Raw genomic sequence first — 26,693 nt, 5'->3', positions numbered from 1 at the left:
ATCTAACCCCGTGCTGTACCTGTCCTGGGAGTGTTTGATGGGGACGGTGTAGAGGGAGCTTTACTCTGTATCTAACCCCGTGCTGTACCTGTCCTGGGGGTGTTTGATGGGGACGGTGTAGAGGGAGCTTTACTCTGTATCTAACCCCGTGCTGTACCTGTCCTGGGAGTGTTTGATGGGGACGGTGTAGAGGGAGCTTTACTCTGTATCTAACCCCGTGCTGTACCTGTCCTGGGAGTGTTTGATGGGGACAGTGTAGAGGGAGCTTTACTCTGTATCTAACCCCGTGCTGTACCTGTCCTGGGAGTGTTTGATGGGAACAGTGTAGAGGGAGCTTTACTCTGTATCTAACCCCGTGCTGTACCTGTCCTGGGAGTGTTTGATGGGGACGGTGTAGAGGGAGCTTTACTCTGTATCTAACCCCGTGCTGTACCTGTCCTGGGAGTGTTTGATGGGGACAGTGTAGAGGGAGCTTTACTCTGTATCTAACCCCGTGCTGTACCTGTCCTGGGAGTGTTTGATGGGGACAGTGTAGAGGGAGCTTTACTCTGTATCTAACCCCGTGCTGTACCTGTCCTGGGAGTGTTTGATGGGGACAGTGTAGAGGGAGCTTTACTCTGTATCTAACCCCGTGCTGTACCTGTCCTGGGAGTGTTTGATGGGGACAATGTAGAGGGAGCTTTACTCTGTATCTAACCCCGTGCTGTACCTGCCCTGGGAGTGTTTGATGGGGACGGTGTAAAGGGAGATTTACTCTGTATCTAACCCCGTGCTGTCAGTGTTTGATGGGACTCTGCTCCCCTCTGTATTGGGTGCTCTTTACCATTTAGTCCGTATTTTGTAAGCCAAGTAGCTCCAGCAAGTCCCGGAGCTGCTAACATGGCGGGGCCGGATTAGCCTCACTCTCGACCAGCCTCTCTTCCGCCGTGACGTCATATCCTGCGGCAAGGTGACGCCACTTCCTGCCGTGCGAGGTTGCTTAAGAGACCCCGTGGCCGAGCCTCGCTCTCTTCCCCGGATCCACTGTGCGAGATGGCGGACATTCAGGTGAGAAATAACCGGGCATAGAGAGAGAGAAATAACCCGGGATAGAGGGAGAGAAATAACCCGGGGTAGAGAGAGAGAAATAACCCGGGGTAGAGAGAGAGAGAGAAATAACCCGGGATAGAGGGAGAGAAATAACCCGGGATAGAGAGAGAGAAATAACCCGGGGTAGAGGGAGAGAAATAACCCGGGATAGAGAGAGAGAAATAACCCGGGATAGAGAGAGAGAAATAACCCGGGATAGAGAGAGAGAGAGAAATAACCCGGGGTAGAGGGAGAGAGAGAAATAACCCGGGATAGAGGGAGAGAGAGAAATAACCCGGGATAGAGGGAGAGAGAGAAATAACCCGGGATAGAGGGAGAGAGAAATAACCCGGGATAGAGGGAGAGAGAGAAATAACCCGGGGTAGAGAGAGAGAGAGAAATAACCCGGGATAGAGGGAGAGAGAGAAATAACCCGGGGTAGAGAGAGAGAGAGAAATAACCCGGGGTAGAGGGAGAGAGAGAAATAACCCGGGATAGAGGGAGAGAGAGAAATAACCCGGGATAGAGGGAGAGAGAGAAATAACCCGGGGTAGAGGGAGAGAGAGAAATAACCCGGGATAGAGGGAGAGAGAGAAATAACCCGGGGTAGAGAGAGAGAGAGAAATAACCCGGGATAGAGGGAGAGAGAGAAATAACCCGGGGTAGAGAGAGAGAGAGAAATAACCCGGGGTAGAGGGAGAGAGAGAAATAACCCGGGGTAGAGAGAGAGAGAGAAATAACCCGGGATAGAGGGAGAGAGAGAAATAACCCGGGGTAGAGAGCGAGAGAGAGAAATAACCCGGGGTAGAGAGAGAGAGAGAAATAACCCGGGGTAGAGGGAGAGAGAGAAATAACCCAGGATAGAGGGAGAGAGAGAAATAACCCGGGGTAGAGAGAGAGAGAGAAATAACCCGGGATAGAGGGAGAGAGAGAAATAACCCGGGGTAGAGAGCGAGAGAGAGAAATAACCCGGGGTAGAGAGAGAGAGAGAAATAACCCGGGATAGAGGGAGAGAGAGAAATAACCCGGGGTAGAGGGAGAGAAATAACCCGGGATAGAGAGAGAGAGAAATAACCCGGGGTAGAGAGCGAGAGAGAGAAATAACCCGGGGTAGAGAGAGAGAGAGAAATAACCCGGGATAGAGGGAGAGAGAGAAATAACCCGGGGTAGAGGGAGAGAAATAACCCGGGATAGAGAGAGAGAGAAATAACCCGGGGTAGAGAGAGAGAGAGAAATAACCCGGGATAGAGGGAGAGAGAAATAACCCGGGGTAGAGAGAGAGAGAGAGAAATAACCCGGGGTAGAGAGAGAGAGAAATAACCCGGGGTAGAGAGCGAGAGAGAAATAACCCGGGGTAGAGAGCGAGAGAGAGAAATAACCCGGGGTAGAGAGCGAGAGAGAGAAATAACCCGGGGTAGAGAGCGAGAGAGAGAAATAACCCGGGGTAGAGAGAGAGAGAGAAATAACCCGGGGTAGAGAGAGAGAGAGAAATAACCCGGGTAGAGAGAGAGAGAGAAATAACCCGGGATAGAGGGAGAGAAATAACCCGGGGTAGAGAGAGAGAGAGAAATAACCCGGGGTAGAGAGAGAGAGAAATAACCCGGGGTAGAGAGAGAGAGAGAAATAACCCGGGGTAGAGGGAGAGAGAAATAACCCGGGATAGAGGGAGAGAGAGAAATAACCCGGGATAGAGGGAGAGAGAAATAACCCGGGATAGAGGGAGAGAGAAATAACCCGGGGTAGAGAGAGAGAGAGAGAAATAACCCGGGGTAGAGAGAGGGAGAGAAATAACCCGGGATAGAGGGAGAGAAATAACCCGGGGTAGAGAGAGAAATAACCCGGGGTAGAGAGAGAGAGAGAAATAACCCGGGATAGAGGGAGAGAGAAATAACCCGGGGTAGAGAGAGAGAGAAATAACCCGGGGTAGAGAGAGAGAGAGAAATAACCCGGGGTAGAGAGAGAGAGAGAAATAACCCGGGGTAGAGAGAGAAATAACCCAGGGTAGAGAGAGAGAGAAATAACCCGGGGTGTAGAGAGAGAGAAATAACCCGGGGTAGAGAGAGAGAGAGAAATAACCCGGGGTGTAGAGAGAGAGAGAAATAACCCGGGGTGTAGAGAGAGAGAGAAATAACCCGGGGTGTAGAGAGAGAGAGAAATAACCCGGGGTAGAGAGAGAGAGAGAAATAACCCGGGGTAGAGAGAGAGAGAGAGAAATAACCCGGGGTAGAGAGAGAGAGAGAGAGAAATAATCCGGGGTAGAAAGAGAGAGAAATAACCCGGGCTAGAGAGAGAGAGAGAGAGAAATAACCCGGGCTAGAGAGAGAGAGAAATAACCCGGGGTAGAGAGAGAGAGAGAAATAACCCGGGATAGAGAGAGAGAGAGAGAAATAACCCGGGGTAGAGAGAGAGAGAGAAATAACCCGGGGTAGAGAGAGAGAGAGAAATAACCCGGGGTAGAGAGAGAGAGAGAAATAACCCGGGGTGTAGAGAGAGAGAGAAATAACCCGGGGTAGAGAGAGAGAAATAACCCAGGGTAGAGGGAGAGAAATAACCCGGGGTAGAGGGAGAGAGAAATAACCCGGGGTAGAGGGAGAAAGAGATAACCCGGGGTAGAGAGAGAGAAATAAACCCGGGATAGAGGGAGAGAGAAATAAACCCGGGAGAGAGGCAAACCGGATAGAGAGAGAAATAAACCGGGAGAGGGAGAAATAAACCGGGATAGAGAGCAACAATGGGCTAGAGAGAGAGGGAGAAATAATGCAGGAAAGGGGGAGAAATAACGCAGGATAGAGGGAGAAATAACACGGGATAGAGATCGAAGTAACGCGGGTTAGAGAGAGGAAGAAATACCGCGGGATAAAGAGAGCAATAACGCAGGATAGAGATCGAAATAACGTGGGTTAGAGAGAGGGAGAAATAACACTGGATAGAGAGAGGGAGCAATAACGCTGGGTAGAGAGAGGGAGCAATAACGCTGGGTAGAGAGAGGGAGCAATAACGCTGGGTAGAGAGAGGGAGCAATAACGCTGGGTAGAGAGAGGGAGCAATAACGCTGGGTAGAGAGAGGGAGTAATAACGCTGGATAGAGAGAGGGAGCAATAACGCTGGATAGAGAGAGGGAGCAATAACGCTGGATAGAGAGAGGGAGCAATAACGCTGGATGGAGAGAGGGAGCAATAACGCTGGATAGAGAGAGGGAGCAATAACGCTGGATAGAGAGAGGGAGCAATAACGCGGGATAGAGAGAGGGAGCAATAATGCGGGATAGAGAGAGCGAGCAATAACGCTGGATAGAGAGGGAGCAATAACGCTGGATAGAGAGAGCGAGCGATAACGCTGGATAGAGAGAGGGAGCAATAACGCTGGATAGAGAGAGGGAGCAATAACGCGGGATAGAGAGAGCGATCAATAACGCTGGATAGAGAGAGGGAGCAATAACGCGGGATAGAGAGAGCGAGCAATAACGCTGGATAGAGAGAGGGAGCAATAACGCTGGATAGAGAGAGGGAGCAATAACGCTGGATAGAGAGAGGGAGCAATAACGCGGGATAGAGAGAGCGAGCAATAACGGGTTAGAGAGGGAGAAATAACGCGGGATAGAGATAGAAATAACATGGGATGGAGAGCAATAACGGGCTACAGAGGGGAGAAATAACGCAGGATAGAGAGGGAGAAATAACTCGGGGGAGAGCAATAACGTGGGATAGAGAGCAGTAACGGGCTAGAGAGAGGGAGAAAGAACGCGGGATAGAGAGAGGGAGGAAGAACGCAGAATAGAGCGAGAGAAATAACACAGGATAGAGAGATAGAAATAACACGGGATAGAGAGCGAGCAATAACATGGGATAGAGAGAGAAATAACACAGGAAATGGAGTTTCTGAAGGTTGTGACCCTCCGCCCCGTGTTCAGAGTTATGTTTACAGGAAGTGCTTCAATTCTGATCAGCTTGCCCAGGTTATGGTGCCGCGCTGCTCCCTCTCAACCCATCCCCCTTTTGTCAGTGCATGTCAAACGATTAACTCAGTGCAGTGTGTAATGACTGTAAAACATGCGCAGAATGCAAATACAAGAGTTATGCCTACAATCAATGCAACTGGAGCCAGTGACCACTGCATACATATGAGTAAGGTTTTAGATTGCATTTTACACTCTGTCTGCTTAATGCTTAGTTTAAACACCTGGTGTAGAGTTTCTGTACAGCTGAGTGAGTTCAAACCACTCCAGGTTCTGCTATGACTCTTTTCTGGCGACTATGTTTCACGCAGGCTTTTCCTGAAACCTATCTTTTCTCCATTGTAGACTGAGCGAGCTTACCAAAAGCAGCCCACCGTCTTCCAGAACAAGAAGCGGGCACTTGTGGCTGAAGGCAGCAAAGAAAAGCTCCCCCGCTACTATCGTAACGTAGGCCTGGGTTTCAAGACTCCGCGAGAGGTGAGGCTCTACCAGGCAGGCACTTCCAAGTGGTGCTGTGTGGTGAAAGACAGGCTGGGGAGGAGAGGGGCGAGGCACAGCAAAGAACCTTGATGAGTCCATACCTCTTTACTGACCAGTTAAGTATGACCTGACAAATTGGAACCTGCCCTGGCATCAAAGGACAGTGGGTGATGGTGAACCTCCTTGGAGTGTGTTCTTCTGAGTTTGTCCCTATTTTTTTGCTAGTGCAGCCTTTGGTAAACTGAATTTTAATGTGATTGAGAAGTTGACCATTCTTACCCTGCTTCAGCACCACCCTGAGGAAGGGGACAGTTGGTAACTGATGTTCTCCCGCCCCCCCCCCGTCATCCACCATCCTGCTCTTTTTGTTACTGGAGTAGATGCTTTGCACAATTTGTCCTGGAATTACTGAGTCTGGTGATTGCAGCCCAACCACTCTGATTCTACAGAAAGACCCTGGGGCAGGAATGTGAGCGGCAGATTTACTGATGAATCTTGTCACTATGTCAGAAGGCTGGATGCTGCAATTGGACAGTGAGGCCTTTAACTCCCTGAGCAGCTCTATAAATTACTAGAATCTTTGTTCTGCTCTGACGTGGCATCTTGTGGTAAGTTGACAGTGTTTACAGATGGCGAGCTCCAGGGCTGCAAATGATGTTCATTCTCACGATGGTCTTCCAAGTCTTCAAGACACTGACGACACTGCCTAAAGGCTTTACTGATGCAGCTCTCACAGGGCCATGACTCCAGCAGCCATCTCTCCTTAATTCTAGATCTTAATTTACATATTGTGTGGCTTTTTCTGTCTCCTAGGCCATCGATGGGACCTACATTGACAAGAAGTGTCCATTCACCGGGAACGTGTCGATCCGGGGGCGGATCCTGACAGGTAGGGCTAACCCTGGTTAATCTGTTTGTTTTGTGACACAGGTAAATGCACAAATATGAACAGGCCACTGTATATATCCTGAGGTGCTGCATTGTGTTGGGTGTCCTTTGTATATTGGCAATAGGTGGGTTCGGCTCTTGACCTCTGTCCCCTCAGTATGGTTGTTGCCCTGGTTGGGTGAAGGCCATTGGCAGTGAGGTTCGAGCAATTCACAGCAGCTTGTAATCCGAGCTGCTCTATGGGATGAGTACTTAGCTTTCCTGCTGACTCTGTGTTGGCTGCTTTCAGCATAAATGCTCCATTCGCCTCAGACTTGTGTTTTGGGTGAAAATGCTAGTCACCATTTCTGTTTGTGGTTGTTAATCTTGTGGAATGAGGATTGGATTTGGCTTTACATATTTCACTGTCTAGGAGAACAAGTATCAACACCACTCAGTTTAATAAATGTAATTGCAAAGGAGTAATTATGTGTTCACATACCCACGTCCCCCATCTTCATTGAACTTCGAATGGCCCTGCCATGGTAGTTGTGAATGTAACTGGGCAGGTGGGGGTCTGCAGCTTAACCACAGTCAGTGGAAGCTCAGCTCTTTCCCTTGAGAGGAGGCAGACTCGGGCTTGTGCTGCAGTCGTGTAGGACAGAAAGCAGTTCCTTCTGATGTTTCCTAGAGTCCCACCTTTCAGTTTGATTCACCTGAATACTATCCTTTCCTACCCACCTGCCTTACATTGTGTTCTGTGTTGAAATTTGTCTAACTGCGTTTAATGAAGTATTGGGTGTGAACATGTGGCTGTATGAATACACTGCACATTATGATCTACTTTCTGACAGGTGTTGTGACTAAGATGAAGATGCAGCGGACCATTGTAATTCGCAGAGACTACTTGCACTACATCAGGAAGTACAATCGCTTTGAGAAGCGACATAAGAACATGTCTGTCCATCTATCACCCTGCTTCAGGTACCCCTGCATCACTCTTTCCAGGCCATTGGCCTGTCTTGGGTCTGTTTAGTTTGAGTTCTGTGCACAGTCCCTATACTTTTGGGAGGAAGGGGGTTAGTGGTGCTGTCAATGATGCTGAAACTCATGATGGTCTACAGACCTCGAGAGAGAGAGAGAGAAAAGGGGACTACTGAAAGCACCAAGTGCCATTCTGGGAGCAAAGCACCTGCTACATACTCTGTGTGTGTCTCTGTGCACAAGTGGAAAGTGGAACTGTTTTTATGTCTCCCTTCCCTTTTGAAGGCACTCCTACTTGTTATGATTAGGTTCAAGGACTGTTGCAGTATTCTAGTCATGAACTCTACTGGCCATTCTACATGCTGAACCCCAGTCAGGCTGTATCAGGAAACTTTGTTATCACAGGTGGGTGTATGGAGAAGGCAGGAATTTGCTGTCCTATCTGAAATGGGTTAATTCAGGGATGGGACCTGGGATTTGCTGGTCTTCACTCATACCAGCACAGTCCATATTCATTTAAACCTTTGACATTGCTTCTCCTTTCCTCTTACCACTCTCATTAAGAATGCAAAGGGAATAGGGCATCTGTAGTTGTTACTGATTAATACTGCTGGCTTTAGAGGTTCAGGGACAGGTGTCTGATCGCACCTTGAAAGCAGCAGGACAATTCCCATTCTGCCTATTGACCTCTGATCATTCCCTAGTCTGTAGTGGGAGGGCTCAGTTGTAGAGGGCTGGCAGGAGGTAATGATTTGACATTATCAGGCAGGACTAATGGTTAAGGGAGTGATGGAATGACCAGTGGCCCCTGCTGTTGTGAGGATATGATTGGTTCCTGCTGTGACAACCTGTGTTTAGTGGGCTTATTATTGAACAAGGCCAATTAGCACAATGTACTGACAGACTTATCTTCTTGTTTCAGGGATGTACAGAATGGGGACAGTGTGACTGTGGGGGAGTGTCGGCCTCTCAGTAAGACTGTACGTTTCAATGTCCTCAAGGTCACTAAAGCTGCAGGAGCCAAGAAACAGTTTCAGAAATTTTGAATATGTTTGTAAAGTAAATCAGCCACAATAAAGCTTTTGTGAACAGATACTGTGTTGCCTGAATGCGAGATGTTTGTGTCTTCCATTGGTGCTAGTGATGATGTAGAAATCTTTATCCTGTTATGCTGAGGTTTGAGTTAATCAGCACAGTATGTGGGTATTTGCACCACATTTTATTTTGTAATGAATTCAATAATTTGATTTGATTTCTATGTGTGGTCCAGTTAAACATCTGAAGCAGACATGCATATCCTGGGGGCAGTCATTTACACATCCCAGAAGCAACAAACAAAACCCTGCACTATAGGACTTGGGCTAATTGGTTTGAGTATAGCAATGTTAATAGTTTTAAGGTAATTTCTCCTGATTGTTGCTGGGGTAACTGTCAGTTTATCTGCGCTCTGGTTTTGAGCTCATAATTCCAGTGGAGAGATTGATGAACATTCAGCTGTTTGGAAGAGATGTTAAACCAGGGGCTGCATTGAGCTGAATGACTGGCAGGTATGCTTTGTGGGATCTTGCTGTGCCAAACAGCTGCTGTCTTTGTCTAGATAGCAATCGGTTGGAGTCTCCCAGCGCACCCGGCAACTTCCTTGGTGCAGCACAGGGAATTGGTTTGCAGCGTTTCCCTGAGATAGCAACATTAACACTCAAGTCATTCTGTCCGATATTGGAAACCTGTGACCTTGTTTGTGGCTCTTCATGTCTGAGACTGAATGGATGGGGTAGAACATTTGCTGCTGCCTGGTTTTCAATAGGAATCTTATCGGTGAGGGAGGGCTTACAGCCTTTGTGTTCCTCTCTTCTCCCCCATTTCAATCTTACAAGGCTTAGGGCAGTGATAATTACTGTTCTGTCCCAGCTCAGAGGAACTGACACTGTGGCGTACGGGGCTCAGTGATTCAATTTAATGTAGGTGTATTTCACCAGTTGGCTTGCAGGAGTCTGTGGTAGCAATGGCAGACGAGGGCCAAGCAGTGCTGTCGTTTCACTATCATTGAGCAGTGGTGGGAGAATCTGGCAGCGTTTTCCTGTGATTCAGAGTATCTGCAGCCCCTCTTGCCTCAGGCTGTGTCTTGGTCGTATACCACCCCCACCTGCCTTCGCGCCTCATCCAAAATGCTCATTATCAGCTCACTCTCGGCCAATGGCAGCTTGGGGCATTCCTTCAGCCCTGCAATTAAAACGCAACAGGTTAAAAAACGCTAGACTCCTTCCTGAGACCCAGGGGCAGCTGACTCCAGTTAAAACCTCCAGAACACAATCCCAGTGCGCGGTATCGTAATTTTCCAATCAGCTGGGACACAGGTCAGTAACTGAGCCACGTAGGCAAGATTCACCCCCTGATCTGGCTGGTCAGCAGAGCTGTGACAATAAAGGCCCATTTCATCTTGTTCCACAACCCTGTCCTCCTCAAAACTCTGTCTTTGGTAAGTATTTGGTGAACCGTCCCCCCAACCCTGGCTGGAAAGCATTAATGAGGTAGGGTTATTGTGGCCTGCTGGCCTATCTAGTGGGGCCATGTATTACAGGAGGGCAGTTACCTTTCTGAAGACACTGCCGCACTTCCTCAGCTTCGTACCGCAGGCCTGTACTGTTCATGAAGTTGAGGGGTTGAGATGGAGCTGGCAATGGGAACTCCTGGGCTTTCCCATTTACCACCAGACTTGTGGGGCACCACATACAACCTGGAATCTTGGGAAAGCACGTGTCACAATAGAAAACAAACATTCTGCAGATTGGAACATGTATTTCAGCACCCACCACCCCTCCCACACACCACCCTCAGCATTGGTCTGAGAATCAATATCCAGTAACTCCACAAACTGCCAGTGGCTAAACACAGAGTGAAGAGAGGCGTCTCACCTGTGCCATATAACCTGCAATACTCTATGGGATCACACGTGAAGAATGGAATTACTGGAGTATGGGTGATTATGCAACTGCTCAATGGGACTGCACCACTGGATGTGAGGTTCATTGGTGGGGAAAAGAAATACTGTGGTATTCACTGGGAGTCCTTGGTCCTGGGGAGGAGGATATCAAGCAGGAACTGTAGCTCCACATTGTTGGGTAATTATACCACAGGTTCCATCAGTAAAAGCACACATGGTGTTCTACACACACACACATATACACGCACATGTGACTAAGTGAAAGTTACCATGATTGTCCCTTTTGTCCCACTGATGGTTGCCTGGTTAGCAAGCTGTAGTGCCATGGTTACAGTTACCAGGGCCATACGTTTTCTGGAGTACTTCAGTACAATGGTTACTGCTTCATCAACACCTGTGGAGATGTAATGGAGAAATGAGAAAGGACCTGGTCAGGAACCTTTCCATCAGCTGGAAGCACAGAGTGGAGATGGACAGTATCGCTCACTCAGAACCACATCAGCAATCAACATGAACATTACAGCTCAGAGGGTGCAAAACAAAGACTCAGCATTTTGGAATGAAGAGGCTAAAGAGATTTTTAGGCTTTAGGTGGGTATTACCTATCTCCAGATGGTTAATTTCACACTTGCCTTTCTCTGTCAGGAATCCTGTGGCTTGAACAGACTCGGGCTTCTCACCACTGAACACCATACAGACGAACTGTAGACAGTAACAGCCAATGTCGAGCAGCACTCCTCCACCCAGCTCTTTCTCCACCAGGCGTGGAGTTTCCAGCATGCATGTCCCAAACTCAGCTTTAACCATTTTGATCTCCCCCACGTCGTTTTGGGACAGTAGACCACGGATGGCATTAGAGACGGGGAAAAAACGGCTCCATAAACCCTGTCAACACAAAACTCAAAGTCAGGCAACAGAGAGAAGCTCACTCCTAAAGCCTGACACATTCTCAGAATCGGCTCAGATGAGAAATTTCTTCACTCAAAAGGGTTGTGAATCTTTAGAATTTTCTACTCCTGAAAGTAGTGGAAGCTCCATCATTGAATATACTTAAGGCTGCGATAGATTTTTTTTTTGTCTCAGGGAAACAAGGGATATGAGTACCCGCCCTGGGAGTGTTTGATGGGGACGGTGTAGAGGGAGCTTTACTCTGTATCTAACCCTGTGCTGTACCTGTCCTGGGAGTGTTTGATGGAGAAAGTGTAGAGGGAGCTTTGCTCTGTATCTAACCCCGTGCTGTACCTGTCCTGGGAGTGTTTGATGGGGACAGTGTAGAGGGAGCTTTACTCTGTATCTAACCCCGTGCTGTACCTGTCCTGGGAGTGTTTGATGGGGACAGTGTAGAGGGAGCTTTACTCTGTATCTAACCTCGTGCTGTACCTGCCCTGGGAGTGTTTGATGGAGAAAGTGTAGAGGGAGCTTTACTCTGTATCTAACCCCGTGCTGTACCTGTCCTGGGAGTGTTTGATGGAGAAAGTGTAGAGGGAGCTTTGCTCTGTATCTAACCCCGTGCTGTACCTGTCCTGGGAGTGTTTGATGGGGACAGTGTAGAGGGAGCTTTACTCTGTATCTAACCCCGTGCTGTACCTGTCCTGGGAGTGTTTGATGGGGACAGTGTAGAGGGAGCTTTACTCTGTATCTAACCCCGTGCTGTACCTGCCCTGGGAGTGTTTGATGGAGAAAGTGTAGAGGGAGCTTTACTCTGTATCTAACCCCGTGCTGTACCTGCCCTGGGAGTGTTTGATGGAGAAAGTGTAGAGGGAGCTTTACTCTGTAACTAACCCCGTGCTGTACCTGTCCTGGGAGTGATTAATGGGGACAGTGTAGAGGGAGCTTTACTCTGTATTTAACCCCGTGCTGTACCTGTCCTGGGAGTGTTTGATGGGGACAGTGTAGAGGGAGCTTGACTCTGTATCTAACCCCGTGCTGTACCTGTCCTGGGAGTGTTTGATGGGGACGATGTAGAGGGAGCTTTACTCTGTATCTAACCCCGTGCTGTACCTGTCCTGGGAGTGTTTGATGGGGACAGTGTAGAGGGAGCTTGACTCTGTATCTAACCCCGTGCTGTACCTGTCCTGGGAGTGTTTGATGGGGACGATGTAGAGGGAGCTTTACTCTGTATCTAACCCCGTGTACCTGAGCTCAAAGTGTCTGACACTGACACTGGCCAAATTGGGAAATTATATTTTTCCAGCTTTCCCTCGGTTTATGTTCTTTTCAGTTACAAGTTTGAAAAACATTTGTTAAAGGAAATGAACTCACCTCCATGAGGAACAGGTCACTGTCTCGTGCTGCACTGACCAGTTGTTGGACCTCCCGCAGGTTCATGGCCATGGGCTTCTCACAGAGAACATTCCTCCCAGCCCTTAGCATGAGCAGAGCCACCCTCAGGTGCTCAGGATTAATGATTCCCACGTAGACAATGTCTGCCAAACGAGGAATATATTGTTACTGTCACACACTATACACACTATTAGTCACAGTTATTGTCACACTCTATAACTGATTACTATCAGATTGTTACAGTCATATGGTTATTGTCACAGTCTATTGCTATAACACAGTTACTGTCACAGTATTACTTATTACTATCAGTCTGTTACTGTCACAGACTTACTGTCACACTGTTACTGTCACAGGCTAATACTGGTTACTAACACAATGTTAGTGTCACACACTGTTTTCCCCAGCTGCACGTTGTGACATCCATTGGTCTCGGGTTTCAGATTTTTCTGGGATCTTCCTGTGCTGGCACAGGCAGACAGACGCAGACAGGCACAGGCAGACACACACACACACACAGGCACAGGCAGACAAACAAACAAATAAACACACACATGGGTAGAGACAGACACGTATCTCAACCCTGTGCCCCCTGAACCTGTGTGATGGGAATGCTCACCTACACTGGGATCCGTTGCCAGCTCCTCATATGAACCGTACGATTTGGGGATTTGATGTTGTTTTGCGAAGTCGCGGGCTCGCGATGAGTCCCGAGAGGCCACAGCGACTGCCTGAGAAAAGAGACAAGAACTCAACCTCTGAACTGCCCTAGTTCAGGGTGAGAGCCTGGCTCCCCACCCCCTCCAAAGGAGCTGACAGCCCAACATCCATCCTGAGTCTTGAGAGTGAGTGGTGGTGGCACTTCGGCCATGAGGGGCATCACAGTGGAGTGTGACTGGCTCTCTCAGTGCCGTCAGGACAGGAGTGGGGTGAAGTGGAGTCATCGGCTCACTGCCTTTGCCTGGAACCGGGCACATCCTCCAGCCTCCCAGAGACTGCCTTCTGATCCTGCCTATTCAGGCTCAGCGGAGCCCTGGAAAATGGGGCAGGTCTGGGGCGGTGAATTATCCATCCCAGTTCTAACCCCTTGCACAAAATCTGTCCTCTGGGCAGGGTTAATCTCTCGCCAAGAATGTGGCAGCAACAACAGTGAGAGTGGCTCCTGTCACTTAATATCCACATTCACCTCAGCAAGAAATATCCGGAGCCCAAAACTGTCCCGCTGGAGGAAAACTGGAACTCTCCTCCTGCCTCCCTCCCTCATCACTCCCCAAACTGGAACTCTCCTCCTGCCTCCCTCCCTCATCACTCCCCAAACCGGAACTCTCCTCCTGCCTCCCTCCCTCATCACTCCCCAAACCGGAACTCTCCTCCTGCCTCCCTCCCTCATCACTCCCCAAACCGGAACTCTCCTCCTGCCTCCCTCCCTCATCACTCCCCAAACCGGAACTCTCCTCCTGCCTCCCTCCCTCATCACTCCCCAAACTGGAACTCTCCTCCTGCCTCCCTCATCACTCCCCAAACCGGAACTCTCCTCCTGCCTCCCTCCCTCATCACTCCCCAAACCGGAACTCTCCTCCTGCCTCCCTCCCTCATCATTCCCCAAACTGGAACTCTCCTCCTGCCTCCCTCCCTCATCACTCCCCAAACTGGAACTCTCCTCCTGCCTCCCTCCTTCATCACTCCCCATGCCACCCTTTTTTTTATTCATTCACGGGATGTGGGCATTGATGGATAGACCAGCATTTATTGCCCATCCCTAATTACCCTTGGGAAGGTGGTGGTGAGCTGCCTTCTTGACCCGCTGCAGTCCCTGTGGTGTAGGTACACCCACAGTGCTGTTAGGGAGGGAGTTCCAGGATTTTGACCCAGCGACAGTGAAGGAACGGCCGATATATTTCCAAGTCAGGATGATGAGTGGCTTGGAGGGGAACTTACAGGTGGTGGTGTTCCCATCTATCTGCTGCCCTTGTCCATCTATCCCTCCCTCCTTCCTCACTCCCCATGCCTCCCTCCATCACTCCGTCTCTATCTCTCTCCATCCATCCCTCCCTCACTCCCCCTGCCTCCCTCCATCACTCCGTCTCTATCTCTCTCCATCCATCCCTCCCTCCTCCTTCACTCCCCCTGCCTCCCTCCATCACTCCGTCTCTATCTCTCTCCATCCATCCCTCCCTCCTCCCTCACTCCCCCTGCCTCCCTCCATCACTCCGTCTCTATCTCTCTCCATCCATCCCTCCATCCTCCCTCACTCCCCCTGCCTCCCTCCATCACTCCCTCTCTATCTCTCTCCATCCATCCTTCCTTCCTTCCTCACTCCCCCTGTCTCCATCCAGCCCTCTCTTTCCATCTCATTCTATCCCTCCCTCCTTCCCCAACTCTCTCCATCCCTCCTTCATCCTTAGTCCCCCTACCTCCCCCTGCCCCCCCTCCTTCCTCAATCCCACTGCCTCTCTCCATCCCTCCCACCTCTCTCCATTCCCCCCTCCATCTCATTCCATCCCTCCCTCCTTCCTTGCTCTCCCTGCCTCCCTACATCCCTCCCTCCTCTCACCCTTTTTCCTCTCCCTCTTTACCTGCTTGTCCCTCATTTTCTGTCTTTCAACATCTTTCTGTCCTTCTCTCACTACTCCTCCCTCACTTCCCTTATCCCTCGCACGCTCTCTCCTATCCTCTCTCTTTCTCCATCTCTCTGTCCTCTCTCTCCCGCTCCCCCACGCTCTCTGCATCCTAATCTCTCTTCCCATCCCTCCCCCTCCCTCTATCTTTCTCTCCCCACCACCCCACCCCTGACTGTACCTGATGGTCCTCAGCAGGAAGGGTTTGTAGAGCCACCATGAAATCGTGGCAGATTCTTCCGGCGCCACAGATTCCCCACTTTGTGGCCATTGAAGCTGCTTTAGAATGATTGTCCCCGAATCGAGTGCAGTTCTCAGTCCTTTATAGAGCAAGGAGAGACTGAGTGTCCTGTCAGCAGAAATAACTAACGACACTTGTGTTTTGCAAATCCAAATTAATGAATCATCAGGACTTAAACCCTGGATATTCCGCCTGGGATCAGTTTCTGTTGCAGACTCTTCAAATTCTGAAATGCGCAGCTGCCACTCACACGGCAACATCTGGAAATCCTGCAAACATTAACCAGTTGCTGCAACCTCTCAGCATTCTTGCCTTATATCCTTTCTGTGTCCCAGTTTTCAATTTACAAAATTCCTTTATTTTGCTGAATGTTCCAGCCCAGGAACAAACCATTTGCTTCATTCATGGGGGAACAGAACTTGCTGTGAGTTAAGCAGCAGGGTTTTAAATGACCTCAAAGCTTAGAGGCTAAAATGTGGTAGACCAGTCAAGGGAGTGTTGGAATAAAAATAAAAGCAGAAAATGGTGGAAAAACAGCAGGTCTGTGGAGAAAGAAAGAGAGTTAAGGGTTCGAGTCCGTATATGACTTCTTCAGAACATCTGTAGAGTCATGCAGACTGGAAAGGTTAACTCGGTTTCTTTCTCCATAGATGCTGCCAGACTTGCTGCGTTTTCCCACCATTTTCTGTTTTTATTTCAGGTTTCCAGCTTGTGCAGTATTTTGCTTTTACCTGAGTGTTGGAATAGTCCAGTCTAGAGGTAACAAGGCATGAATGAGGGTTTCAGGAGCAGGAGAGCTGAGACAGAATCAAAAGGCGATGATATGGAGGTGGAAGTAAGCAGCCCGAGTGATGGTGCGAATATGAGGTTGGAAGCTCATGTTGGGATCAAATGTGAACGGACTGACTTAATCCCACACTATTGTCAGAAGAGGGATGGAGTTGGTAGCCAGGCAACCGAGTTTGGAGTGGGAACCAAAAACAATGGCTTCGGTCTTCCCAATATTTAGTTGGAGGAGATTGCTGCTTATCCAATATTGAATGTCAGAAAGCAGTCTGATAATTTAACCATGTTGGAGGAGTTTAATGTCCTTTATGGAAAGGAAATCTGCCATCCTCACTGGGTCTGGCCTGTAAGTGACTCCAGACCCACAACAATGGCCCAAATCTTCCAGTCTCCAGATCGTCAGAGACCAGACATATGGCTGAGATACATATCAGGACCCTGTGGACCTCCATGGGAATTGTCCAGGAAGTTTCAACTTCCAATAGGCAATTCCCCTGCTCCCCAGGACTCTCCACAAAATCTCCGACTCTGAGTTAGAGTCACAGACTTTGGACAGTTCTGACGTATTTACTTGAATAGTTACCCAGGAAATGTTAGCCAGATTAAAGCCTAGTCTACCGTCTAGATAACTACACAGCTGACCACCCCCATTACACCCCCTGACCCACCCCGGCTACCCCAACCTGACCCGGCCCAACGACCCTCCTGACCCGATCACCCCCACCCCGTTCACCTGACTACCCCCAGACCCACTTACTCACCTCACCCCCCACCCACCCCCCCCCCCCCCCACCCCACTCCCCCTCCCTCCAATTCACTGACATTCAAGCTGGATAGTTAAACCTACCAAAGGACAGCTGGTGCCATAAAGAGGGGGCATGTCCTGTCCTACCCTCCAACTTTACTGCACTTCGATGGAGCTCTCTGAGGGATGCTGAGCTCCGCATTTCTGGAAAATCTGGGCTCAGAAGGCCCCAGAAGAAATGTGGAGAAGTGTAGAGTCGGTGGGATTATTGAGTGGAGCATCAATCCAATGGTGATTGCCGCTTGTCAGAAGATCTGGGCCATTGTGGTTGACTCTTAATTGCCCTTTGAAATGCCAACAGACACTCCACATCACTAGATATTTGATCATTAGTTTCTCCTTCTAATATTCAATCCCAAATATTTGTGCAGCTTTCATTTAACCGAGTTAATTCATTCACCTTTAACTGCTTCACAAAGTCTGTTCCACAAACCTGTTAATCTGTGGGGGAAACAATTCATGATCTTGAGACTTTGTTTGAAGTTCAATGGTATTGTGCCCATACCTGCTGATTTTGACCTATTTATATTTGGAGAAAAGGTAGTGAGAGGTCTCAAAACAAACCTGTAAATTGTGGAAGGTAAATTCGTCTCAGGCACAAAGAAGATATAGGAACTGATTTTAGTCCGGGATTGGTTCAGCATTACTTAGATGAGTGGCTATACAAATGTAGGTCTTTCTTAAGTGGTGTAAAATGTTAATGAGAACTTTTTGACTGAAGGGTATAGTTTATTAAAAACACTCACTAAAATGTTCAGAATGATTCTAAAATCTGTTGGCTCCTGTGTTGGTCAACCAGTCACTGTTGTGGTATGTATCGTGTCATTTTCCTGTGTTGTTTGTTGGTGGGTAGAGTGCAACACCTTATGGGTAGCAGGAGTGCTAGGTTACTTGATACTAATTTGTTTTTTAAAAAAGGCAGCTTTCAGACCAATATTGAGGTCCAGTTCTTTGAGCACTGAGACACGGTTGGCACTTTGCCCAAATGGTCATTCTTCATGTTTGAGCCTCGATGGTTGCTATCTGTACTGTTTGACCAAGACAATTACCGTTGAACCTAATTAATGAATCATGGAATAATACAGCACAAAAGGAGGCCACTCAGCCCATTGCCCCTGTGCAAGCTGTTTGAAAGTGCTAACCAATAATTAGTCCCTCTACGCTGCTTTTCCCCCCATAGCTCTGCACATTTTTCCACTTCAAGTATTTACCAATTCCCTTACAGATGTTCACAGGTGCTTTCCAGCAGAGATCATTGAATTGTAGCGTGAAAGCTGATAGGGAGTTCTGGTAAATACTTTCCCCTCAACCAAGATCACCAAAGAATAGCTTAACTGGTCAATACCTCATTGCTATTTGTGGGATCCTATTGTGTGTAAAAAAGGAAAGAAGCATCATACTTCAGGGTTATTGGATGTGAACCTCTTTCTGTGTCAAGAGCAACTCAAAGGGACTGGAGCAACGATAAAGGCTGGGTTTCTTTGTCAGATTTTGGTGTTCAGTTCCATTTACAAGGCCTGATATTTAAGCAGCCATGGCAGCCTATTGTGGGACTTGAATAACATCCATACTAGTGCTGATAAGTGACAGGCAACATTCCAGTTAAGTGATGACCGTTTTGAACAAGAGAAAGTCCAGTCATTTCCCCTTAACCTCGAACAACAGCCTAAGGACTGCAGCAATACCTGAATCACGCCGACAACTACCTTTTTAGCAACTGGGGATAGGCAATAACTATAGCAGTTTTAAAGCCTCTCACATCCCAAGAAAAAAATTAATAAACACAAGACTCAGTAAAAGTAAGTGACTCTCAATAAGTTTAGATTGGTTCAGTGGTGGTAAACAATTTGATAATTTCACTTTTATAAGGATTTAATTTGCATTCAGAATGGTTCTAATTTCCATCAGCTCAAACATAGAAAGCATAAAATGCATTTTCAGCAATGGCAGGGAACACTTTTAGTACAATATATTATCATATGATGAGCTTTCAAATCACATATCACTGCACTTCTCTCGTATCAAGTTCTCGATCTTGCTGTTCTCAATATGACAAAAGATAGATCGGAATGACTGTCTGAGCTCCTCCATCCAGAAACAGCCCAGGTTCCCATCCCCTCCAGCACCGAAAGTGGAGTCCGTTCTACATTTCTGTCATTCCCTGTGTGGAGTCGGCGAAGGGGAACCGAGGCCTGATCCATCCCAACAAGAAGAGGAGGTTCTATGGGCTGCATGACTGGATTGAACACCACAAGAAGACTGGCCACCTGCTACCTGCCTCACTCCTCCTCCAGGGAATGGGGTGCCCAAGGACAGTCAGGAAAAAAATACACAATGGCAGAGTTGGTGTGTCCAAAAGCAACTACATGACAAGCAGTAGTACAAATTCTCTCATATTTACCAAGTGTGATGGGATAGTGGCGTATCTCTAACCCATAACACCGAACACAAACCATAGTGTTAACCTCTAACCCAAACAGAAAAATGACTGCTTTGTTAAAACGAGCCCAAGTATTTTTAGAAGTACTGCTCTGTGGAATTACTTGACAGTTTCCCTGCAGTCACCACAACACATCTGCTGATCAACTTTCTCAAACCCCTCATTGCCATCCTGCTCAACCCCCTTAAACTAAGACTCAACTTATCCAAAACACTATTTCCATCCAGCCTGACCTCTCACTCACCATCTGACCAAAGAACAAAATGTTTGTCCACTTCCTCTGCCTGTCAATCACCTCCTGCCTTTCAATCACCCCCTCTGCCTGTCAATCATCCCGTCTGCCCGTCAATCACCTCCTCTCCCTGTCAATCACCCCATCTGCCTGTCAATCACCTCCCCTGCCTGTCAATCACCTCCCCTGCCTGTCAATCACCTCCCCTGCCTGTCAATCACTTTGTAATTAATGTCCGATATGTTAAAGACTCTTGTCAGGTGATGCACACTAACCAATGACCTGAAGCAAAAACATTTCTACAAATACCAACTCCACCACCAGATATTTTTAAGACCCTCCCTGTGTGTGTACCATCAACAGGATGCAGCAACTCATCACGGTCCCTTCGACAGCACCTCCCAAACTCGCAACATCAACCACCTAGAAGAACAAGGGCACAGATGCATGGGAACACCGCCCCATGGGAATACAAGTTCCCCACTGACTTGGAAATAGATCACTGTTCCTTCATTATTGCTGGTTTCTCAAGGGCAAAAGGGATGGGTAATCAATGCCTTACCAGCAATGCCCACATCCCAAGAAAAATAAACCTTAAAAATTGCTGCTTCAGTTCAGCTCCATTTGGATTCTCCAACCTTAGCATCATAATCAAATCGCGTGGAGGAACATCATCACCGCTTTGATTAGGCACTTTACAGCCTTCCAGACTCGACATTATGTTTACCAACTTCAAATCATAACCATGGCTCCTGGTATCCTGGACAACAGCTGTTGGTAACATTTCTATTCAACAATTTACACCTCCTCTAGACACACCTTTTGTTTCTTTACTTGTTCCATTACTACCTCCTTTTGTCTTGCACCATCATCCCTTTGTCCTTTAATCTCTCTACCCTCCACCCTATCAATGACCTTCCCTTTTGTTCTTCCCTCCCTATCCCTGCCTCAGTATTTGCTTAAAATATTTACCGTTTCCAGTTCTGAAGAAAGATTATTGACTTGAAATGTTAACTCTGTTTTTAATCTAGCTCATTCCCTGCTTCCTGTTAATGACTAATGATATATGTTATATGTATATGTACTGATTACCTTTTAAATTTCAGTTTAGTGCAATTTATTAAGTATAGTGAAAATTAGTTGTGAATTTGGGTAGTTTTGCATGGAGGGCCCAGGGACCACAGGGGAAGGCTGAGGGGTACTGGGGTGGGGGGAGGGGAAGGCTGAGGGGTACTGGGGTGGGGGGAGGGGAAGACTGAGGGGTACTGGGGTGGGGGGAGGGGAAGGCTGAGGGGTACTGGGGAGGGGAAGGCTGAGGGATACTGGGGTGGGGGGAGGAGAAGGCTGAGGGATACTGGGGTGGGAGAAGGGAAAGGCTGAGGGGTACTGGGGTGGGGGGGAGGGGAAGGCTGAGGGACACTGGGGTGGGGGGGAGGGGAAGGCTGAGGGGTACTGGGGTGGGGGGAGGGGAAGGCTGAGGGGTACTGGGGTGGGGGGAGGGGAAGGCTGAGGGGTACTGGGGTGGGGGGAGGGGAAGGCTGAGGGGTACTGGGGTGGGGGGAGGGGAAGGCTGAGGGGTACTGGGGTGGGGGGAGGGGAAGGCTGAGGGGTACTGGGGTGGGGGGGAGGGGAAGGCTGAGGGGTACTGGGGTGGGGGGAGGGGAAGGCTGAGGGGTACTGGGGTGGGGGGAGGGGAAGGCTGAGGGGTACTGGGGTGGGGGGGAGGGGAAGGCTGAGGGACACTGGGGTGGGGGGAGGGGAAGGCTGAGGGGTACTGGGGTTGGGGGGGGGGGGGGGGAGAATAGGGGATGGACGGGCTGAACCCAGGCAGCACAGCAGTTGACAGGTCAATGTCTACAATCTGTAAAGCGCTATTTTACTGTCCCATTTCACAATGAACTCATCACCACACTTTCCCCCCTCCCCCGAGACTGGGTTAACCCTGTCCCCGATATGGAACATTAGAAACTGGTAGTTAATGATGTTGCAATGTCTGGGTCTATGGGAGCCCCAGGCTGAGTGGGTCTCTTGTTCCTCCGGCTTCGCTGACATTATAAACCAACACCAGCGAGTGAGTGAGTGGAGTCAGTGATTTCGGGATCTCGCTCACTGTGTATCTTGTCGTCAAAACGTTGCGTTGACCGAATTTGTCACCGGATTCAGGTCTCAAACCAATAATCCACCTTCGTGCTGGTGGTTCGGTGAGTCTCTCGGTGTCTCGGGTGAGCAATGATCTCATCTTCTGTTCCATTGTTTAAACCCAGTCTGGCGTGTTTGTCAGACCCTCCCCCAGGTCAGTCAGCTATTCCTGGCCCAGGGTGACATTTCTGCAACCTTCCCCCATAAGGAAACTCATGTTACCCAGGCCTCTCCCTGCGGAACTCACACTCACTCCCTCCAACTCTGGGGACAAGTCCAGGTTGCTGGAGCTCTGCTGCTCTCCCAACTTCCGATTGGCCGGTTCGATCTCCAGGGTTAAACTTGGATTGGTGGGGCTGTTGTCCTTTGTTGCATGTTGCTTGGTTCTTTCCCCTTGGTTAATGTGCCCTGATCTGGGATTGGCTGTCCCTTCTTGGTGCCCTGATCTGGGATTGGCTGTCCCTTCTTGGTGCCCTGATCTGGGATTGGCTGTCCCTTCTTGGTGCCCTGATCTGGGATTGGCTGTCCCTTCTTGGTGCCCTGATCTGGGATTGGCTGTCCCTTCTTGGTGCCCTGGTCTGGGATTGGCTGTCCCTGCTTGGTGCCCTGGTCTGGGATTGGCTGTCCCTGCTTGGTGCCCTGATCTGGGATTGGCTGTCCCTTCTTGGTGCCCTGCTCTGGGATTGGCTGTCCCTTCTTGGTGCCCTGATCTGGGATTGGCTGATTTTTGATGGTATTCTACGTTGGTATTGGTTGTTTCTTTGTGGTGTCCTAAATTGAAGGCGACTCCATTTTTCTGCAGTTTGGGCTGAGAGTCTATGTTGTTCTGTACACTCTGACTGCCCATCTCCTCTTCCTGTTTCTGGAACTCAGCTAAAGCTTTAGCTAAAAGGAAGGTAAAATACGAAAATCAGACATCACATTTTACATTGTTTGATTTCGGATTCAATGAACTATAAACAAACATTTGACATAAAACCTCACATCTAACATTCCACATAAACTGACTGACCTGCCAGAACATGTCAGAGAAAATCAGTGCTAGACTGGAACCATGTGGAGGTCGGACAGGACAAGGGTGACAGGTTTCCTGCTCCGAAGAACATTTGGGGTCTAACTCGAAGCCTTCGCATTTACTTTGCAGTGAAAAGGCAGGGGAGTGGCACTTGGTGAGTTGCAGAGAGCTAGCACAGACAGGATGGGCTGAATGGCCTCCACCTTTCTTGTAAACGTTCTATCATTCTATCTTATTTTGGTGCCGGTCACAAATTACTAGAGCCTGAACTCAGTGCCCAGTGTTTTTTTTTAAATTCATCGACGGGGTGGAGGCGTCACTGGCTGGGCCCAGTATTTATTGCCCAGCCCTAATTGCCCCTTGAGGAGGTGGTGGTGAGCTGCCTTCCTGACCCGCTGTAGTCTATGTGGTGTAGGTACACCCACAGTGCTGTTAGGGAGGGAGTTCCAGGATTTTGACCCAGCCACAGTGAAGCAACGGCGATACATTTCCAAGTCAGGACAGTGAGTGACTTGGAGGGGAACTTCCAGGTGGTGGTGTTCCCATCTATCTGTTGCCCTTGTCCTTCTAGATGGTAGCGGTTGTGGGTTTGGAAAGTGCTGTGAGTTCCTGTAGTGCATCTTGTAGATGGTACACACTGCTGCTACTGTGCGTCGGTGGTGGAGGGAGTGAATGTTTGTGAATCGGGGTGCCAATCAAGTGGGCTGCTTTGTCCTTGATGGTGTTGAGATTCTTGAGTGTTGTTGGAGCTGCACTCATCCAGGCAAGTGTAGAGTATTCCATCACACTCCTGACTTGCGCCTTGTAGATGATGGACAGGTTTTGGGGAGTCAGGAAGTGAGTTACTCACTGCAGGATTCCTAGCCCCTGACCTGCTCTTATTTTATATGGCTAGTCCAGTTCAGTTTCTGGTCAATGGTAACTCCCAGGATGTTGATAATGGGGGATTCAGTGATAGTAGTGCCATTTAATGTCAAAGGGCAATGGTTAGATTCTCTCTTGTTGGAGATGGTCATTGCCTGACACGTGTGGCATGAATGTTACTTGCCACTTGTCAGCCCAAGTCTTGCTGCATTTGGACATGGACTGCTTCAGTATCTGAGGAGTCGCGAATGGTGCTGAACATTGTACAATCGTCAGCAAACGTCCCCATTTCTGACCTTATGATGGAAGGAAGGTCATTGCTGAAGCAGCTGAAGATGGTTGGGCCGAGGACACTACCCTGAGGAACTCCTGCAGTGATGTCCTGGAGCTGAGATGAGTGACCTCCAACAATCACAACCATCTTCTTTTGTGCTAGGTATGACTCCAACCAGCAGAGAGTTTTTCCCCTGATTCCCATTGACTCCAGTTTTGCTAGGGCTCCTTGAAGCCACAATCGGTCAAATGCTGCCTTGATGTCAAGGGCAGACACTCTCACCTCACCTCTGTAGTTTAGCTCTTTCGTCCATGTTTGAACAAAGGCTGTAATGGGGTCAGGAGCTGAGTGGCCCTGGTGGAACCCAAACTGAGCATCAGTGAGCAGGTTATTTCTAAGCAAGTGCCGTTTGATAGCACTGTTGATCACTCTTTCCATCACTTTACTGATGATCGAGAGTAGACTGATGGTGCAGTAATTGTTCTGGTTGGATTTGTCCTGCTTTTTGTGTACAGAACATTCCAAGGCAATTTTCCACATAGCCAGTTGGATGCCAGTGTTGTAGCTGTACTAGAACAGCTTGGCTAGGAGCGCAGCAAGTTCTGGAGCACAAATCTTCAGTACTATTGCCAGAATATTGTCAAGGCCCATAGCCTTTGCAGTATCCAGTGTCTTCAGCCATTGTTTAGTATCACACGGAGTGAATCGAATTGGCTGAAGACTGGCATCTGTGATTCTCTGGGACTGTTTGATGGAGACAGTGGAGAGGGAGCTTCACTCTGAATCTAACCCCGTGCTGTACCTGTCCTGGGAGTGTTTGATGGGGACAGTGTAGAGGGAGCTTTACTCTGTATCTAACCCCATGCTGTACCTGTCCTGGGAGTGTTTGATGGGGACAGTGGAGAGGGAGCTTTACTCTGTATCTAACCCTATGCCGTACCTTATGTCGAGATGTAGACCGGAAATATTCTGGCTCCTGGTCTCACTTTCTGGTGGGTGTGCCTGTTATTTATAATTGGGCAGTTCCTTGCCAAAAGCCAGATAGAATCAATGGGGTACAGCATCAATGGATGATGATTGAGAAGAGAATTTGGGCTACTATTTCATTGATATGAATGAGAATGAGGAAAGGTTGGAATTATTGTGGAAAATGGAGCATGATTAACCCCTGGGAGCAGTAACCACAGGCTCACCCCTTGATCCATTTCTGAAGCTGTGGGAAGATGAAATTCAAGAATGGTGCTTTTATACATTACTTGCTTGAGCATAATCAATTATCATGTCAGTATTTGCATAACAAATGATAATCAGGTGACTTTTATTTTGTTTCAGCACAGGGATTGGCTGTCTGTAAATATCCAAACTAAACCAGTTACCAGACATTCCCCTCATTCTGGTTTTGGGATGTGTGTTTCAGAATTCCAATGAATTTTTATCAACTACGGAAAAACTCAAAGATTGAGTGAACGTTGTTGGGTTGTGAACTGAGCATCTTAATCACTAGTGCTCCCAGCAACAGATGGATTTTGGGGGTCAGTAGTGATGGGGTTAGATACTGGTTATCAGAGCCCAGTGGATTTGGCCATGTGTTCTGTGTATTTTACCTGTCAGGACTCTGCTGCGCTGCGAAGCTTCAGTCGCGAGAGTGTATGAGAGATTAATAATCCGCTCCCTCTCTCTTTCTCCCAGGAACATGGCTCGGTCTGCAGGAGCCCAGCACCCAGCTACATCAGGACTAAAATTACAAAGAAATAGGTATTTACTTTATATCAATTCATCTCCAGAGAGGGCAGACTCGGAGGTCCAGGTCACAAATGGAGCTGGGACAATTGGTGCAGCACAGGGAGTCTAAACTGGTGTTTACCTCAACTAATGGGTACAGAAACCCACCCTGAACCCCAGTAATAACGGGTACAGAAACCCACGCTGAACCCCAGTAATAACGGGTACAGAAACCCACCCTGAACCCCAGTAATAACGGGTACAGAAACCCACCCTGAACCCCAGTAATAACGAGTACAGAAACCCATCCTGAACCCCAGTAATAACGGGTACAGGAAGCCTCCCTGAACCCCAATAACATGAACTGGTTTGGGAGTATGATGTTCCAGAGGGATGGTATAATTGGAGATGTCTCTGATCACAAGAGATAAGGAGGCCCCACTGTTAGTTCTGTAGCCTGGGGAAAGGGCTGAGAGACAGGTGTTTGTGCAGTTTGAATGTGAGGGGTTTATGATGGTGTGGGTCAGAACTAGTGTAACTTGAAGGCCAGACTAAGGTATCAAACTTTCCCCAGATTACAGGAGGGAAATTTGTTTCCCTGTTTGTTACAGCAGGGATCAGGCTACAAAGTAACCCAGAAACGAGGAGCTGAGAGTCAGTCTGAAGCATCAGTTACAAAGAAGCCTTTCTAAGGGCTCGTTTTGTGAGATGAGACATTGGACAGAATCAAGAGTTCCAGGTTGTCCCTCTCACTATCCATGATCCTGACTTGAGGTTCACACATTCCTCATGTAGAAACACATCACCAAACAACAACTTACCATTTCAACACAATCGGTAAAACAGTTTATACAGCCATCACTGACCCCGAATTATTCTCATTCCAGCACAGAGGGTTAAGATTAAATAATAACTTTCAAAAGGAATTTGGATAAACCCTTGAAAAGCAGAAATTCACAGGAATATGGGAAAGGAGCAG

At 48.5% G+C, this 26,693-nt stretch overlaps 3 protein-coding genes, 1 long non-coding RNA gene and 1 other non-coding gene across 5 annotated transcripts in view; 2 read left to right on the top strand and 3 right to left on the bottom strand.

The window, feature by feature from the left end:
- Positions 1-254: 254 nt before the first annotated feature.
- rps11 (ribosomal protein S11) lies at positions 255-8,449 on the top strand. Its single transcript, XM_078536479.1, has 5 exons — positions 255-1,047; positions 5,369-5,500; positions 6,317-6,392; positions 7,225-7,354; positions 8,277-8,449. Exons 1-5 carry the CDS (start codon positions 1,033-1,035, stop codon positions 8,398-8,400), a joined length of 477 nt encoding a protein of 158 aa, XP_078392605.1. The 5' UTR covers positions 255-1,032; the 3' UTR covers positions 8,401-8,449.
- LOC144675965 (small nucleolar RNA SNORD35) lies at positions 6,150-6,234 on the top strand. The gene has a single exon (XR_013575215.1). It is a non-coding gene; the product is annotated as a small nucleolar RNA SNORD35 (small nucleolar RNA).
- Positions 8,450-9,378: 929 nt separating the features above from the next.
- Positions 9,379-15,467, bottom strand: LOC144675958 (trans-1,2-dihydrobenzene-1,2-diol dehydrogenase-like). Its single transcript, XM_078536477.1, has 7 exons — positions 15,378-15,467; positions 13,198-13,309; positions 12,558-12,721; positions 10,928-11,180; positions 10,565-10,689; positions 9,945-10,095; positions 9,379-9,574 (listed from the first exon to the last, which is right to left on the bottom strand). The coding sequence occupies exons 1-7, from the start codon at positions 15,465-15,467 to the stop codon at positions 9,465-9,467; spliced, it is 1,005 nt and encodes a 334-aa protein (XP_078392603.1). The 3' UTR covers positions 9,379-9,464.
- A 3,397-nt stretch (positions 15,468-18,864) lies between these two features.
- Positions 18,865-20,906, bottom strand: LOC144675963 (uncharacterized). Its single transcript, XR_013575213.1, has 2 exons — positions 19,822-20,906; positions 18,865-19,763 (listed from the first exon to the last, which is right to left on the bottom strand). It is a non-coding gene; the product is annotated as an uncharacterized LOC144675963 (long non-coding RNA).
- A 1,096-nt stretch (positions 20,907-22,002) lies between these two features.
- Positions 22,003-26,693, bottom strand: part of LOC144675959 (pleckstrin homology domain-containing family A member 7-like) — a gene marked incomplete at its 5' end in the record, with an annotated part of 49,662 nt that continues 44,971 nt past the window's right edge. The window contains 2 exons of the mRNA XM_078536478.1: positions 22,003-22,724; positions 25,597-25,727. Coding sequence (XP_078392604.1) covers positions 22,003-22,724; positions 25,597-25,727 — 853 coding nt within the window. The remainder of the gene's footprint in view (positions 22,725-25,596; positions 25,728-26,693) is intronic.

The sequence above is a fragment of the Cetorhinus maximus genome, unplaced genomic scaffold (assembly GCF_964194155.1).
Source record: "Cetorhinus maximus unplaced genomic scaffold, sCetMax3.hap1.1 HAP1_SCAFFOLD_1246, whole genome shotgun sequence".
In the NCBI taxonomy this organism is placed as follows: Eukaryota; Metazoa; Chordata; class Chondrichthyes; order Lamniformes; family Cetorhinidae; genus Cetorhinus; species Cetorhinus maximus.
Note: the sequence above shows the minus strand (reverse complement) of the source record. Positions and strands in the feature narration are given on the sequence as shown.